The 19,552-nt window shown below is 35.4% G+C and overlaps 1 protein-coding gene across 3 annotated transcripts in view; it reads right to left on the reverse strand.

Moving 5' to 3' along the window:
- LOC145668362 (uncharacterized) overlaps positions 1 to 19,552 on the reverse strand; it is a 112,625-nt gene that overhangs the window by 84,735 nt on the left and 8,338 nt on the right. For all 3 annotated transcript variants that reach the window (XM_081736134.1, XM_081736133.1, XM_081736135.1), the window contains exons 2-3: positions 14,804 to 14,929; positions 9,500 to 9,636 (exon numbers count right to left, since the gene is read on the reverse strand). In XM_081736134.1, the coding sequence (XP_081592260.1) occupies positions 9,500 to 9,636; positions 14,804 to 14,929 (263 nt within the window). The remainder of the gene's footprint in view (positions 1 to 9,499; positions 9,637 to 14,803; positions 14,930 to 19,552) is intronic.

The raw sequence follows: 19,552 nt of genomic DNA on the forward strand, positions 1-19,552 counted from the left end.
TGAGTACTTTTTGCGCTAACTGTATATTGTTTGCTGTAATTATCTTCAGACAATAAACAGGAAAGGACGAAACACAGAAGAGTCTCCATTCAACCACCCTACTGTGGAGATAAAAGGCCCTTCAACCACCCACATCTTATTTCCTTATGTTATTTTCACAAGTGGAAGTAGCAATGCCACAAAAATATAGGAAGTTTCATTAAAATATAGGAAATTGGAAAGCCTGAAATATTACTAACGTTCAACAAAAAAGTTAAAAGACGAGAAATAGACCAATCAATTGTAACGTTATTTCTTCGTACATTCCCTGATTCCAAATGTATATATTGAATATTTATACAGTTCACGAGATTATCATGAATCACATAACACAATTATTCACTTTTAGATTATATGTATTTTTCCACATATACCTTATTTGTCACATTAAAATATTATACATTCATTCTTTGTAAGATGGTTCTTCGTTCTATTCTCTCTTTCTTAGCTACCATAATTACGACATCAAACAGATAAACAAGTCGTCATAGCAACGAAATTAAGATATATTTTTATATGATACAAATATTTAAATTAGTTCTTTATATTTTTCTTAATGGCTTCTCCCTTTAAAATAGCAATTTTGCCCGTAAATATAAACAATACATACAAAATATACATTATCGTTATATGTATGGCTCCCGAACTATGAGACTTATTTAAATTGATCACAATTAAAGAAAGAATTCTGGACCGTTAAACATTTCATATACATAGTTACCTTACTTCATAAATATAAAAATTACAATTCATAAAATAATATAGGATTTTCATTTTATCTCAATATCATTCTTATATTTATTCAATAATCAATTTTATTTTAATTCTATAAAATTATCGACGAGAAAGAGATTCAAACTGTGGTAAGTTTGTTGGTTATTTTTAGGTCCTAAATAGATTCTTTAATTCATTGCCATTTATACTCGTTAACAAAGTTGGTGTGAGTTTCGTAATACGAGTTACAAATACAACGTAACATGTTTCATCTATTCGGGCATATTTAACATAAATTTGATAGACAATATTTGTATTGATGCACAGATGTAATTACATAGAATGTGAACGAAGTAAAAATTACAATGAAATCATAACTTAAATAGATTCTAATAGGTTCATATATAGATTAGAAATTATGCTTAATTCTTATGCATTCCTCTCAACCAATTCCGCAAACCGAGGTATGGATTTTCTACACCAAATACATCCAATTCTAACAAATTAATATAACTGTATAGAATTCAAACGAAGTACGAATTACAAATGAAATCATAACAATATTCAAAGTGAAACAAAACAAAAATTAATTGAGTATGCTTTTGAGGGACACCATAACTTTAGCTCAAGTTACATTATCAAAAGATTCAAATAAGTTACACTGAATGGCACAATCTTGAGTACAATCCTGTATGTTATTTACTTCACAAGTTCTTTGGTTCCTATTCTGAAAATTTCTGCCATCTATGTAATTATTATGAAATCTTGGAGTTCGTGAAAAATTAGCTCGATTATTTACATTATTCCTAAAAGCTGTATGATTATTATTTCTGTTTCTTCTGAAATTAGGTTCAGTCATATTGCCATTACGAGAAAATCTAACATTACCTCTCGTATTATGATTACAATCTTCTCTAACATTGATATTTTGAACAGGAATATAAATAGCTTGATTTCTGTTATTATTACCTTGCAATCTAGTCTGACTTTCATAATTTTGAACTATCATTATTAAGTGATTAAAATTAATACATTGCGAAGAGATCAATACTTTCTGTAGCCTAAACGGTAATAATATTTTTATTGATGCGATAATATGTGATTCCTGCTGATACGGATTGATCTGTTTCAAGTCATTATACGCAGAGATTACACGATCTGTAAGGCTTTTATCCACTTTAGGATCAAAACGTCGGTTTCTAATTTGGGCATCTCGATCTGCTAACATAAAGTCGTTCTCGAAATTTGCTAACAGCGCATTTTTAAAATAGGAATAATTACACAGACTACCTTTGATTGCTTTGTACCATACCGAACAAGGTAGTAACAAAATATGCGGTAAGATTTTGAGGAAGTTAGCCTTATCTATTTCAATTAGTTCACACTCTTCCTCAAATTTCTCTAAAAATGTGCTCGCTGGGATGTACTCAGATCTACCGATGAATTTAGTTAATGATCTCATTTCACTGAATTTCACACGACTATTATTAGTACTAAAATACCTTATATGTCGAGATTGTACGTGTATATGATTCCTGCGACGTGGTCTTCTTTCTTCGTCCTCAACATCTGATATGGTATCTTCCCTTTCAGAATAGACTTCTGATGAGTTGTTATGTTCTCTTCAGCAGGGTCTTGACTCATTTCTTCTATGTTCTTCATACACAACGTTAAGGGCCGCGGTGGCTCAGTGGTAGGGCGTTCACCTCTGGTGCTTGGGGTCCAGGGTTCAAACCCTGCTTCCGCCACATGAACTTTGTGGTGGACAAACACCGTTGCGTGGGTTTTCTCGGGGTTCTCCCGTTTGCTCCCACTTTCTTCATTCCACCAGCTCATTCATTTCTCATAATCACCATCTCCTTTAGCCTAACCGGCATAACTGTGGGACGTAAAACCTAAAGATTTCATTTCGTTTCATACAAAACGTTGAGGGCAGGATCAGGATTACACTGGGCCGTACTGATTTTCTCTTTGATGGCATGAATCTCTTCTTGCAGCCTTCGAATTTGGTTTGTATGTCCGTTGACTTACGTTTCGACTCCATCAACAGTACTTCTCACCATTGCAAAGCTATGAATGATTTGCTCTATTCTATTTTCGGTTATTTCCAATTTGGTATTTATCTGCTGCGTTACTTGTTCCAATCTGGAATTTAAGTTTTGTGTTACTTTTCCAATCGGGAATCCAAGTTTTGTGTTACTTGTTGCAATCTGAAATCCATCTGCTCCCCTATTTGTTGTGTCACTCGTTCCAATTTGGTATCCATCTGTTGTGTCATGGAATTCATCGCAGAATTCGTAAAAGATTAATTACATCCGTTGAAATCTCAATTTCTGGAATATCGACATCTTCAACTCCTGTATTGGTATTCATTTTAGGTCTTCGGTATATTTTTCTTTTATTGCGTAGTAAAAAGATAATCCGTGATGCTGAGTGAGATAGTTTACTAATACTTCTGACTAATCTTAAAGGTACTTGGTTCGATCCCAGGTTTCGGCACCATATAAACATGTAACGTTATTTCTTCGTTACATTCCCTGATTCCAAATATATATATTGAATATTTATACAGTTCACGAGATTATCATGAATTACATAACACAGTTATTCACTTTTAGATTATATATATTTTTCCACATATACCTTATTTGTCATATTAAAATATTATAATTCATTCTTTGTAAGATGGTTCTTGGTTCTATTCTCTCTTTCTTAGTTACCGTAACAACGACATCAAACAGATAAACAAGTCGTCATAGCAATGAAATTAAGAAATATTTTTATATGATACGAATATTTAAATTAGTTCTTTATATTGTTCTTCTTCTTAATGGCTTCTCCCTTTAAAATAGCACTTTTGCCCGTAAATATAAACAATACTTAGAAAGTGCATACAAAATATACATTATCGTTGTACAATAGATCTCAACCAGTTGAAAGCAATGATATGGGTGAGTGTAAACCCTCACGCGTAGTTTTTCAGAAAATCAAGAAAAACTTTTCTACAAATAGAAACTAACGTTGTACGATAACCAAGCTACCCGTTAAACCAACACTGATACGAAAGTATACCTCTTTATGCTTTTTATTTGACTAGCAAGTACACAGTATGGCAGAAGAGATATTGCTCAAAACGCTCTAAAACTTTCTGTTTAGGATTAGGATTTCTAGAGCCTTTCTATTCCTAGTGTGCCCTCCGAAAATATGTGAAACATATTTCGGCCCCACCCTGCTACCCTCTTACGGAGGAAACCTTCCCTTTGCTTTGGGGAAAGAAGTGAATGGCCTCGGCTGGTTGCCAATCTGTCATTCAGTCGTTTGGTCTTGGCGAGTGGAGACCGTAGGCTACTTAGAATGGCTAAAAGGCAGTGCACAGCGAAACTCGTGAAGTAATTCAATGCGGCAACCCTATCTGCACCCAACCATTCAAGAATCTCGGCCTCACACAAGTAAAGGGTTCAAATAGATGATAAGAGTTGCTGGATGACACATAGTGTGCCTGATAGAGGATGTGAAAATATGTGTATGTGCAAAGTTATAGCGGCTGAGCGTTATAAGAAACGGAAAAGGAGGGAGTCAAAGTTTGTGAGAGAAGGTCTATGCTATGTTATAGAAATACGTCAAATAAATTGTTGAATCGTAAAAATAGTGAAAGATAGACAATGCAAACGGTAGTAGTTTCATATGTTGGCAAAAGAGGAATAAGTAGAGTATATCACGGATCTCCGCCGCCATCTTGAAATCACCATTTTGAAATATGTGATTTTTTTGAAATGGGAAGAATGTGATATATCAATTAGGGCCAGCACATTCTCGAAAGGCCAATAATGAACTTTAGTACTCGTTATCTGTAATTACTTGGAAGATTTAAGATCATCTTTATATTTATTTACGAAAATCTACAAGACTTATACTCGTGTGTTCGAAATTTGAATTATCACGAAAACACATGTACGTTAAACATATCTACAAGCCAAGAAAACTAACAGTGAAATATGAAGCCTTCGATTATTGTGACGATGTTGGTACAGGACATGATTATTGTGTCCTCCGAAGATGGATCATCATTGCAAGTTTCCAACTCGCGAACCAACACTGTTACAATAATCGAAGACTTCATATTTCGAACAAACCGATCAAACAAAATGAGGCACGACAGACCTCACCCGATGATTTATTTTCCGCTACAACTTCATTGCTGTATTCGACTGTAGTAGTCCACTTTTCATACAGATATCACATGCTACGTTCATCCCAAGTTGCTATTGCTTACGAAAGTGGACAAAGAAAGTTGAGTGAAAAATATAACAAGTAGCGAAAAATATAGTGATTTCCGTAAGTAATAATTGCATTCCAATTTATCAGATTTTATTGTATTATGGTCTATCCTCTAGAGTCCTTTCACTAAGCGGTTTACTTTATTATTATTATTATTATTATTATTATAACTATCGCTTGAAATATGATGATTATTGATGCCATCTAATGAACAAGATTAATAATAAACACAGGTAGGAGGAACACAAACGTTACAAAGCAGTCTCTAGTACGATGTAAACCTCAGAATAGAAGAGAGAGAGAAAAAAAAAAAAAAGTGCACATACGTGACTTTTTCGTGACCTTTTCTTAACCAAACCATAAAATTTCCTAACATTCTGAAGAGCGAATTATCATACATGCGATAGAAGAATGCTTTGCTTGCAATTTAGTAGCGTCTAAAGCCGAACATAGACATTTTTGGTGGTGAATTTTGACGTTTTATAGAATAAAATTTTCCAGTCTGTGCTTATATTTGTATAGATAAAAAAAATCATGACCCAAAGCTAAATTTCTTGACTTTCATGGCCGTTTTCTGATTTCGTGACTTTTACATGACTTTCATGGCCGATAGACACTCTGTAGTAAGTATGTCATTTAACAAAAGGTAGCTATATAAACTCCACATTGTTTTCAACCAAAAGCGCAAGGAAAAAAGAACAAGCGGAAACAGTTCTTCCAGACCAGAACAATTCTCTCCAGCACTATATGAAGCAAACTGAAAGTAGTCATAAATAATAATGTAATAATATACAATTTGGATATCCAATTTCACTGTTAGTTTTTTGGCTTGTAGATATGTTTAACGTACATGTGTTTTCGTAATAATTCATCTTTCAACACACGAGTATAAGTCTCCTAGATTTTCGTAAATAAATATAAAGATGATCTTAAAGCTTCCAATCACATATTTCAAAATGGCAGCGGAGGTTCGTGATCTACTATACTTATTCTTTCGCCAATATGTGAAACTACCGCCATTTGATTGTTTATCTTTCACTATTTTCACGATTCAACGGTTTATTTGATGTATTTCAATAACATAGCATAGCCTTTTTCCCAGTAACTTTGCACCCCTCCGTTTGTTATGGCGCTCAGCCGTTATAACTTTGCTCATACACATATGTTCACATCCTCTATCAGGCGCACTATGTCTCATCCCGCAACTCGATTCATCCATTTGGACCCTTTACTTGTCAGCAACTTGCCTCTCCTCTTTAGAGGGAGGTACGGGAAAACACACATCGACAGAAGCACCAGAGGGCACACTTGAAATAGAAAAGTTTTAGGCTTTCGGCAACTATGGCCATGTTAGCCCGTCACGTGTGAAGGATGATGTCCTCGGGGAACACACTGTACCTGGAATCGTGGGGGAAAGAAAGAAATGGGGCAGGAACGAATCGGCCTGGAACCATTATGTTAGGTACCTTCCCGGCATTTGCCTGATGTGAATGAGGAAAACTCAGAAAAATCTCATTAAGGATAGTTGGCTCGACACTTTTTTCAACAGTGTCCCCACCGGGAATCGAACCTGGGACCGCTTACACCATTTAATTTTTTGTTTAACTACAATACTGTTAAAAGGTGAGACCACACAAGCTAAATGAGATGCTTAAGGGTAAATAGTCATGCGTACTTTTCAAAAAAATGAAATGAAATCTTTGAGTTTTACGTCCCACGCTTATGCCGGTTAGGCTAAAGAATACGGTGATTATGAGAAATGAGTGAAGTGGTGGAATGAAGAAAGTGGGAGGAAACGGGAGAACCCCGAGAAAACCCACGAGCACGGTTTGTCCACAACAAAGTCCACACGGCGCGAGGGGATCGAACCAGGGACCCCAGGTGAACGCTCTACCATTGAGCCACCGCGCCCCCTGCGTACTTTTCAAGATCAAGAACATTTTTTAATAGCACTAAGTAGTATGTTGTTTGTTACCAATAATAACTGATAACTTTTATTCTACTAAAACATATTTTGCAAATTATATGATCACATGGATGTTTTAAATAAGTGTTGGACTTCAATTATTATTACGTACATACGTCCTCGAAAGTACTCCACCATTTGAATGCCTCAATAAACCATTTACTTCGCTTCGTGCTGGATACGCTATATGTTTGAATGGAAATGTATACAAAATGACATGACATTTCTTTTCTTGACACGCTGCTTGTCCAAAGGGACAGTATAAATGAAGACTTACCATGCATGGGTTGGTTGGTTGAATTGAAATTTAACGTTCCACTCAGCACCGAGGCTATATGAGACGTGCATCTACAGCTTAATGCAGGGTCTGACTGTCAGCTCCCATCGGGAATCGAATCCGTGTATCCTGCACCCAAGGCGCATACGCTAATCATACAGCTACGAGGGAATTCCGGCAGAACTTCTTTGTGCTAGTCAGTACAGAAACGTTTGAGGAATATCTACTTCATTCTGAGTTATATTTTTTCCCTTTCTTCCCCTCGCCCCTCCCCTAAAATATCTCGAACGAATTACATAAATCTGAATTAAATTTACGAATTAAAAAAAACATTCAGAGGATATATGTTTAACAATGAATAAGAATGGACAATTAAATAAATTCAGCCGCAAATACAACTATTATTTTGACTGGCCACTTTCCGTGAATGAATGTACAGAGAACTAAGTAGCGTAATACATATAAATTTCTGTCGGAAATTATAAGCAACATCAAGTTTCAATATGTAAAGAAAATAGGTTCATGAAACTATTATATTTAAAATTACTACAACACTGCAGGTCTACAATGAGAGAGAGAAATTAACGGGCGATGCAAATACATGTGGTCGTTACCTATTTCACATCTAATAAGAGGAGATAATAAATCGACTAACAATCTTAAAATAATAACTGTTCTGTCAAGTCAATAAACGTACACATTTATTTTTCTTTGAAACTTGATATAAAATTTCGCTAGTATTTTGGAATACTTTTAAATTAGGCAAGATATGAAACATATCATTATAAAGCGATTAAATACCAATTAGGAAATCAAAATTGAAATAGCGATTAAAAACACGTGAGCTGTGTAAAGATATTAAACATCAACTGCCTTATAATATAGGCACACAAATTTGTAGTTTTCTACTGGTAATTTCAAACATCAGCTTATTATCTATAAATTGATCTGATATAAAGGATAATTAACTGTTTAGTTAATACTTTGTTTCTTGAACATCCTGTTCGCTGTATTAAGACTGTTCCCACCTTCGGTGTGTACAGCTATATACATTTACCCTAATTCCTTCTCCGTATCAACCAAGCACAACAGACAATTTTCGATGTTGCCACTGCTCTGCACTTCTATACATATACACTCGCAAATACGTGAATAAAAAGATTTCTGTATTTATATATTGGTAGATTTTATCGTTTCCTTTAGCTGATCATAAAAGGATTACTTTCAACCAAACACTACCAAACTACAACCAGAAACTATTCGAAAAAAGAATACTTTGATAATACAGGAAAGGTTCTGGAAAAACTCTTTCGTGGTTGCAATAGCTTACGTGACTATCTCCTTCACTAGCTACAGTTCGAAACAGAAAAATTAAACACGATTAAAGCACGCTGAGTATAAGCAAGGTTAGGACTTTGTGAGCTTTAGGGTTGTAGTACACCCTACGGTGAACAATTCTTCAAAAATGCAATTTCATGGTGTATATTCCTCTTCTTGTCTTCCTGCTCTCTTCCACTTCTCCGATTTTGAAGAAACAAAAACCAGCACTGTAATGTTCACTCCAGTTACTTTCCTGGAAGTACGGTAGCTCTGTGGACCACCTCTAGCGTGAAACGTCCCTCTGATTTGATTTCCGGTCACGCAGATTGTGTAGACATCGTCGTGACCGTGAGTCTTTCCATTTCCTCCCACCAATTATATTCCATAAGCATTTATTATCATTAACACCCGTTTGCTTTAGCCTAAGGACACAACTGTTGGGCGTAAAGCTTGAAATTTCATTTCAGTTAATTCCTAGTGAACTTTTCCTTCTTGTACTACTTTACAAATGATAGCAACCAAGTTTTGTGTTTGTTTTTGCATAGAAATAATTAAATTTAATAACGGTTTGCTAAAAAACTGTTTTTATTGTAATGTATACTTTTTGTATCTTTCAATACTTGTACCAAAAATCTTTCTACTGAACAACTAATTGTGATGTAAGATGACCATGTGGACATTATGATTTTACCTAAAGGTAATTAGAAAACTGATGAGTGTTTTTACAAAATTCCTTTTGCTTGTGCCTCTTATGATTTTGCCCCATATTTCATTTCATCGCATGTCCAACAATCGAAGAGAATTCAGCATTTTAATACAACAAATAGGGCACAGAAGAAAAAAATTATAACCGTTTTTAAAAATAATGTGTCCTTTGCTCCACATTACAAATACATTATTCTTACCTTGACATATCATCAAAATCTCCAGTACCTCCCGTAAAACTATCATCGTCAAGGATCTTTGATACTAAATCATCAACTAATGTATTGTTCGATTGTATAAATCCATCTTGTCCAATAAATTCACTATCACGTCCACTCTGAAAATTAAAACAAACAAAATTACATCAATAAGAAAATTGTGGAAGCTCACCTAACGCAACGTATTATTTGCTATACTCTTATTTCTGAAATGTACCAATCATCGTTCGTATCAAAATGTATCTTCTATACAAGGCACGGAGTTGCTAAGAATGGTATCCAAATTTGTTTCGCTGGCATGCTCCAACGCTACTTAACAGTTATTTTAACTTTTCGAAAATCTATCCTGTAGGTATAGCCCGGTTCAAAACATGCATATTTTGATAGAACTTGTACTATTCCTATAGACTTTCTCAAATCACTTAAGATGAGTTTGATAATTCAAGGGTGTTTTAAAAACTTTCAGAAAAATAACTTTTAAACAGTGGCATTTCTGAAGTGACTGTGTGAGCTAGTTATAAATATATACAGATGGTTATAAAACGAGTGGAAATATCTGAAATTTGTAAAACTTAAAATGTGTGAGGTGATAACACTGATGATTTTGTTAGTGGTTGTTGGCAGTTGCGCCTGAGTTTTGTTAGTAATGTGTTAGATCATCTTTCGTACTAAGTCAGATGGAGTAGAACAGATACGTTTATTGAAGCGGGCGGTTGTGGTGCAAAATAGAAGACTTCTCTTGAGTTTCAAGGAAATCGAATTGTAAATTGGCAGTTCGCTGAAGCAATTGTATCTAAGGTGGTCAATGTATTAGCGTGTCGCAAGGTGATGATGTCCTACATAACTCATGGCAAAACAATATCGACAACGAGTAACAGTGAAACGGAAGAGAAGCCTCAGTTACGAGGATCGCCAGGAAACTGAAGAAGATTGTAAACCAACGGCTGCAGAGCGAATGCGGCAGAGGTGACTGTGGAGCTTATCACCACATAGAAAAGCCCACTGTGACAATTACAGACCCAAGCAAGCACAACCTGAACATCCGCGGTCAGGTTGCAATTTCCAAACCGGTATCACAACCGCCAACGCTTTAGTGCAAACAAAATATGGCTGAGAGTATACACACGGGCCCGCCAATGACTGAAACGTGTAATAGGTCCGACGAGTTCTCCTCCACCTTATTTCCACGGAAGGCTGTGTTATATATGACGGAGACATAAGCTTATGCTCTGAACTGTCTCCTCCCTATGTGAAACACAGCAGAAACTCTGATGCTATGGGCCGCAATTTCGTGGTATTCCGTGGTCCCTGTGATTACACTAACAGGATAAAATGCTCACATGCATCCTATAGTCCACATGATGTTTTGGCCAATGACGGAAATTTTCAAGATTATAATGTGCGAATTTACATTGCTACAGATGCTGAGATATGGTTTTATTAGCTACAACACAATTCCCCTTCCCTGACTACACAATTCCCACACATCAACATTATTGGACACCTGTGGAGAATTCTGAATTCAAGCAAATATCGCCCTCCATTCATGATCACGGAACTGAGCGCTACACAGCATGTGGAATGATACAATATTCTTCTGGAAACTATTCATATCACCCTGCACCACGACACATCAAAGCTGGTCTGCAAGACAATGATGATCACACGCGACATTAATAAGGTAAGTCAAACTTTATTCACGTGTTTCCATTATGGTGATAGTCATCTATATACAAGGTGACTGATAATTCGATGCATTCCTTGCAAGGGGATATTCTACAAGCACTTTGGAACATTTTCACCTATGAAAATATTGATTTGAACCGGGTACCGCAAATCAATAGTTTTTGAGTAATTTGCACATGTGTGATTTCTTTGAAATTCGTCGGTTAACGAGATGTGCGCGAGAAAGTTTTACCCCGAATCACTTCTACATTTCGTAGAGCGCTTAAATTTTATCTGTAGCTCTGCATACCTATGTAGGTCATGTAGTAATGTACAGCTCGAAGTTCTGCACCGTTGTTGTGTTATAGGTCCGAACGTGAAGTAAGGTGTAGTGGTCCAAAATCTATTACTGCACCTCAGAAAGCAAGAGTAGCAACATCGCAAAAGCACTTGCCCCTAGGAAATGACTGCATGGTTGGGAAGAGGTGGAATGAAGATGGGCAAGAGAAAATAGGAACTATGACGAATATCATACCCAGGGTCTTGCATCTGTCTGGTCAACATTCGGGCAGTGAACGGGTGCGTTGTTTTCCAGGAGGCGGACACCTTTTGTCAGCATGCCACACTATGGGATTTCACAGAATCCCGCAACGCACGCAGCAAGTAATCTAACGTTCGCATGCAGCGCGTATGTCAAATGCTCGAATCTGAATTTTACTACATGTGAGACTGAAAGAAAACTGTTCTGTCGTGAAGGAAAGGCAAGAATATTAAGCTTTTTTTCGCCAAAATAGCTCACTTCGGTAATAAATTATTATCATAATCGCATTGCATTTTGCTCTCTAAATATTTCGTTTGCGTTGCATTTCTGATTTTGCGCACCAACCTAAGAGGTGTAACCGCGTTTTGTAACACCTACTAGGAATTCACGGATAACAGAATGTTTACAAACTATAGTACTAATCTTAACAGCATGTGTAACCGTAAGCGACCACATAATAAGCAACCACATAACCAGCTCATCAAAATGGGTAGCACAGATGATAAGCTGCCTGGAGTAATATTGTTAAAAATCGAATAATTCTTCGACATCGAACAATTGTTTGAATAATGAATTATTTTCGAATATTGAAAACTAATATTCGGTTAAAAGCAGAAAAATTATTGGATTAACGAATAATTTTAATACCATTACAATGGAGAAGAGCATACTAGGCTTGCTGTGTACTTTGTACGTGGGTAAGATTAAGGATGGTTTAAGTATAGGATCTAAGATAAGTCCGGTATTGTCTGATATCATTATGAATGTGTGGGAGAAGGATGTGGTAGAAAAGGGGAAAGAAAAGATTCGATTTTTATGTAGATACGTTGATGATTGTTTTGGGATATGGGAAGGATCAAAAGAAGAGCTGATAGAGTTCGTTGATAGTATTGAAGATAAGGAGAAGGGAATAGAATTAGAACTAGAGACAGAGCAGGGAGGTGTATTATGTTATCTTGACATTTTAATGAGTAAGGAAGGGAAGAGCATTAAGACTCAATGGTCAAAAAGAATGTAATGCTGGTATTTATTGTAATAAGAGAAGTAATGTAGATAGAAGCACAAAAGTTAATTTTATAAGAAATATATTAGAAAGAATTACCAAAATTTGTAACAAGAATGTAGAAGAGAATGTGGAAATCTTTAAAGAACAGCTGTAGGAGAATGGTTATAGTAAAAGGGATATCGTTAAAGCGTCTGTAGTCTCTGGGAAAGGTAGAAGTGGGGAGGATAATGAGAGGGTACGGAAAGGCATTGTAGGGCTAGGAGAAGATACCGAGATTTTAAAAAAGATGTTAGAAAGCAAGGGGTCAAGGTGTATAGAAAAGGTAGCAGAACGTTGTTGGACATGGTCAAAAGCAAAGGAAAGAAAAAAAAAAAAAAAGAGATCAAAAAGATGTCATTTATTGTATAAATTGTAAGGATTGTGATATGAAATATATTGGGGAGACGGGGAAATTATTGAAAGAAAGAATTAAACATAAAAGTGATGTGAAATAAGGCAGGGAAACTAACGCAATCTTTAAACACGTAAAAGAAAAAGGACATGATGTGAACTGGGAAGAAGTTATTGTGCTGGAACGGAAAAAGGTTGTGGCCCAGAAAGCGGAAAGAGGCCTGGTGGATAGAAAAGGAAGGGGATGTAAACTTAATGAATTGGACCAAAGGTATCAGCATTAATAAAGAATGGAGAAATATTACTGATAAATACAGAAAAATGTATATGAATTAATGTATTCAATGGTTGCTTGCTCCTTGTTGTTTCTTTCTGATAGAATGTTATGTTTTCCCATTGGTCAGTTCAGATAGATTTCCACGCTTCTGATTGGCTGCTTGAACGGGCCAATGAGAGAGCAGATAGGGAGATGAATTGTGTATTTATACTTGAGTAGTTTTTTGTATCACTCAGTGTACGTCTGATGAGGCGAAACGTCACGTGTAAATGTGTTTTTATATTAAATAAGTACAGTCTTGTTCAGCAGTGTGTTTTTCTAATTTTTTTTCGCAAGACGTATGACTATGATTGTGTGTCAGACTAATGGATGATTATGAAATTACTTTCTTGAGCTTTTCCACAGGGAGTCGAACCCTGGACTACGCGAACTAGAAGCACAAGCGGTAGCCACTAGACCATGGACAGAAAGCATTTGAATTGGGAAGCGTATCAGATTAGATGACTTTAGACACTGATCAGACGGAATTTGAGAAAATGAGAATTTCGACCACTTATGTAAATTTTATTGAAAATACGGAACAGTTCAACACCTCCAGTTTCAAACGTCACTAAATTACAATTCATTCTTTCAATAAACACAAACAATTACTATTCTCTCTCAGGGAAAATGTATTTTTAAACTTCTTAAAAAGAGTTCCTGCACTGTCTGTGTAATCAACTGTAGTTTCAGATATCACCTCCGCAGCGATACCGCTTCCCCTGTCCCTTTATGAGCTACCAACTGCAGTGCTATCTGTAAGTAGGTTTACAGAAAAGCACTGGAACATGTGAAATCCAATTTACGTTCTTTGTTTAAGTCTTGAGTATTTTGTGGTGTTACATGACTGCAACATTTACTCTGTTTAGTGTTCTGAGTGTGGTTCACTTATATACTGTAAAGTATGGTGTAAGTATGTTAATGTACTCTTTTACATTTTCATTTTCTTTACTGTATATTTATGTGTAGTACAAAACACGTGTAGAAAGCCAACTAGTTTAAGAAAATAAGTCAAATTACTGCACAGTGGTAGAAAAGGACAACTAAAAACGTGAGTTTCTCAACATCTGCATTCATCTTCCGTTGGTGATCACAAAAATGAACAGGGGCCATGTTTGAAATAATTTTATCTTCTTAAATATTACGATATACTACAGGTTAGTTTCTGTGTTATGTTTAGTAATATGTGATAGACACTTTCTTTATTACAGACAAACTGGAATTTTATTTACGATCACCTAAAAAAAAGACAAGAAAAAAAATGAAACTGTAAAGAACATTAAAACAGAAACAATTGCAACATTAACGCTATCAGTTGTAATGCTCACAAGATCATCTCATAAGATCATACATAATATGTTAACTTACTTGTGAAAAATCCTGGAGCGGAGACTTATTTACATTGTTTACATCCTGAAAAGTCCAGGGTGAATATCCAGATAATAAATCCTTATCCATAATTGTTCCCCTATGTGTCTGCACATCCTGTTCACACTGAAATTAAATTAAATATGGACATTGTCACTCAAAAGAAAATTCCGTATCATCAGTCTTAGAATAATTCACTGTGTAAATACAATATCTAATTTCTCTCCCACAAAATATATACATGGAACATTGATACAAAGTTTTCTTCTTTTCTTTCCCCTTTTTTGGCGTAGGAGACTCGGTCCCGATTCCCGGCGGGAGTTCATGTGGTTCGAATCTTGCGTCTCATAGCCTTGCTGCTGAACGGGACGCTGAGCTAAACATCAAATCAAATCAAAATCTGTCTCTCTTTCTATGGTTACTGATTCAATTTGCTTGCTTTTATCTTCAAATTTCTTTTGTGTTGGATATTAATAATAACCGTCAATTCATACTATCTTGAACTGTGAACTGAATAAAGGCTACTCGTTTTGATCGTGAATTAAATGCATTAATACTAATGTATGTTGGCCAAAATCGCTGAGGAATGCGCCTGTACACCTGAATGGTGAATGAAAAAAAAAATCCACTTTTAAACGTGCAGATTTAATTTCCAAGTTCCGTTAAACATCACTAAATGTCAAAACTGACCCGTTACATACAGACAAGTTTTAGATTGAACATACTCATATGAGCATACAATACTAAGATCACGAAATATTTTAATCGTCAAGTAATGTAGAACAATCTCTTTATCAGATATTTCTTATTATCGAGATCTTAACGCAAGGAAAGTGTAAGAGAGAGTTTTGACTCTTTTATCCTCTAATAATTTCAATAAATGCGCTATAACCTTTCTTGGGGGAACATGTGAGAATTAAAGAATCAAAGCTCTTTTACGCTTAAGGTGAACACTTGTCTAATATTGCATGGTTATTTAATATGCATACAAATTAAATGTGCTACCTCTTCGAACACATCACAGAAATAAGTTATATCAATCATAGGAAGGTATGACCTAGTTACCGTAGTTACTCATATATTATTAACAATTTACCTATGTCCAGTATTATTTATATACAAGAAGAAATGTATTAGTTGCAGTTCTACGAATACATTGAAAAATTAAGTCGCAATAGACATAAGCAGATGTAGAAAATGAATGGCTACTTTAGAGATTAATGAACCGTCAACTGCACGATTAAGGTAAACCAGAAACCAGGGTTCGATCTCTGTGCCAATAATATTTTGCTTTTTCTCTCACTCTTTTCTGAATTAAATTGAAGTTGTATATTATAGAGGTTATGGTAGATAAAAATTTATTGCTTCCATTATTCATTTACACTTACAAACTTCCTTGTGGAATATCTAGAATAGAACTCCCTTGAGGAAATTTTCGATATCAAATTTTCAGTTGTACTCAAGTAAATGAAGTTTTAATCGATTACGCACTCCGAGTTAATGCCCCTTCCAGTACGAGACTATGTAACAAGAGACCTATTCCTTAATAGGGTACAAATTACTACATAAGGCTTGTGGCCGAGGTACACATCCCTACCAGAGATCGAACTCGGGACCACGCGCGACAACCACTTGACCAAGACAGACTGACACTCACGTAGGACGAGTATCACATTCTCATCTAAAAAGATTGCCCAAACTACCATGGAAGGAAGGAAGCGAAATCGGTGATAGTTTCGTTGTGTTTAGAGACTGACTTCATTGTTTCTTTTAATAAACTAACCCTATGTAGTACTGGTTTTGGGATTTTAATTTAGTGTCCCTTTCAGCAGCGAGGTTATATGAGACGTGGACGTACAGCTTGACGTGGGATCCGAACTACGCGAGCACCCGCTAATACTGGTACATACTCCAAAGTGATTTGTATACACTGAACATTATTTAACCCATTAGTGCACAGCGTCCGATAAATCGGACGCGTGCTTCTATTCATGTTTTCAGCCCTTTAATTCTTTGTAGTTCGTGAGTTTACTATATAATCTTTCTACGTTTTTTTCTGGTTGACTCGACAACACTGATTGTCTGTACTTCATTTGTCGAAGAAGGAAACATGACGGCGAGACAGTATACTGCTTCACGTATGGGGTTGCTTTTCACATGTAAATAAGTATAAAGGTGTACCTAAAGCTTTAAATTTTGTATAATGGAAGTATAGCTATCAACATGTATTACTAATCACACTTTAGCTATGATTCCCGTTAGCACGTGACAGGTGAGGTGTAAATTTTGGGCATCTGATTATCGGAATGTGCATGAGGGACATTTTACATTCACTATAAGCTCAATTTTTAGCTTGGTAATACATATATTGTTTGTTTTAAATTTTGTTTGTATTGAGTCTTTGGTTAATTTCAGAACCACTTTACATTAAATGCGTTGTATTTATTTTTAAAAATGAGCATCCACTTTTACACAATTATTTCTAATTATTATATGTTTATGTAACGTAACATACAATGTATATTAATTTGAACAACAATGCCCAACGAGGCGCTGATCCGGATCCCTTATACAAGCTAAAACCATATCTACGCAAGCTTTCGTCTTCGTTCCAAAAATAGTGTTGAAAGTATGAGCCCTTATTGTGGCATTATGCAAAACAGTTTATAAGAGGAAAGCCCATCCGCTTTGGGTACAAAAACGGCCATTTGCACTAGTTCAGGTCATACGATAGGTTTCCAACTGTATACAGGAAAAGAAAAAGAGACTATCAGTACGGACTGAATGGGAATGTCTTATTATCTTTGCTAACTTCAGCAAACATTCCACGCAATGCTCGCTATAAAATATTCTTCAACAATTACTTTACTTTCATAGATCTCATGAATTATGTGAATAATATATGTATATGTGCAACAGGTACAATTCAGCAAAGACAAATCCGCAACTGCCCACTGAGGGACATCAAAGAAATGAAGAAAGAACCACGAGATGCAAATGACTATTGTAGCAACAAAAGGCCAACCTTGTTAGGTTGAACGACAGCAATATAGTTACGATGACAACGAGCTACGAAAAATTTCCATTGGGTTCAACAACTCGGTGGTCTCACGAATAGAAGTCAAGGATAAGTGCGGAGCAGCCCAACATTATAGCCAGCTACAGTAAAGGAACTGAAGGAGGAGATTTATTAGATCAGTGTGTGGCATCGTACAGAACAGAATAAGGATGCGAAACTGATACTGGCGAATATTTGTTTATTTCCTACTTGTTTCAGTTCTGAATTCTTGGTTATTGGCAAAGAAGCTTCAATCCAACGAATACATTGATTCACTTCTCAGCTTTAGAAGGCTCTTTCATTACTGACGAAGTACGAAACAGTGTCTCAACCAGGAAAGTCAACAATAGCCCCTTCAAGATGTGCGCTATGATCACTATGATCATTGGCCTATACCAGCGTTTCCCAACCTTTTTCAACTTGCGACACACTACGGGTCTAACTTGAATTCTCGCGGCACACTCATAGGTATTATTATTATTATTTGTAAATAGAAAATACCGTCGTATTTGTTTTCTTTGATTACTGACCTCCTCACAAACAATAATGCTCGATCACTGGTTTTCCTCCATCGTAAATCATTATACTTACTTTTCATTCAAATTAAAAAATAGAAAACAATTCCAATGAAATATAGAACTCAGTCTTTTAAAAAATACACTTTCTTTTTCGAAGAATGTATCCAACCTTTCACAAGGAAGATCACTAAATTACGAACGAACAAACAAATCTCTTGTACTTTTAAAACAGAATTGCGGTAATTTGTATGAGTGTTTGCTTTGTCGAAAGGATAGAATAAGATTTCAAGTTACGAAATAATATGTAACAATAAAGAAACAATAATGGTCATAACAATGATAATTAATACTTTTTTCAACATTAAAAATGAACAGATAAGTAACACAGTGTGAAACTTATAATTTATTAACATGGTTAATACACGTCACAATTTTAAATATTAATAAAATTCTGTTTTCGAAATACAATCTATGTAGTAGTAATGTATGTACAATAATATATTACAATTACAGTATTTTTATTGTAGAGGTTCATAGTAATGTGAAATTTAAATACACATATTTTCTGTCTTGCAATTAGGTTCCTATATAATTAATAATTTTGTTTTCATTTTCTCGCGGCACACCAGCGGCCCATTCGCGGCACACCGGTTGGGAAACGCTGGCCTATACGAAGGAAAACTGAACGAGGATGTGCTTATAATAAATGCTCGGAAAAGTTTAAGGTCATAACTGTCTTATAGGAGTTCGTCCTACATGTTTCCAAGCATATCATTAATAAAATGGTAATGTAATGGTAAGAATATACGAATTGAGATCAATCCTGTAATATAAAAACTGTATATTGCATACATATTTTGCTGTCTTCCTTTCTTTTTCTGTAATTATATATATATATATATATATATATATATATATATATATATATATATATATATATATATATATATATATATATATATAATGGGCCCTTTGTTGTCATTCAAAATTATGTATATTACAATCTTTCGTTGTAAGAACATTTTGATGAAATACAGAATCATTGTAAAACGAGACCTAACGATTTAAGTGATTAACGTGCACAGCGTCCAATTTATCGGACGTTACGTAACCACTTTATTATGACGTTAACAAAAATTTATATTGATCAAAATCTGTTCATAGGACTCTCCT

The sequence above is a fragment of the Thermobia domestica genome, chromosome 13, assembly GCF_964235325.1.
Source record: "Thermobia domestica chromosome 13, izTheDome1.hap1.1, whole genome shotgun sequence".
NCBI classification, from domain to species: domain Eukaryota; kingdom Metazoa; phylum Arthropoda; class Insecta; order Zygentoma; family Lepismatidae; genus Thermobia; species Thermobia domestica.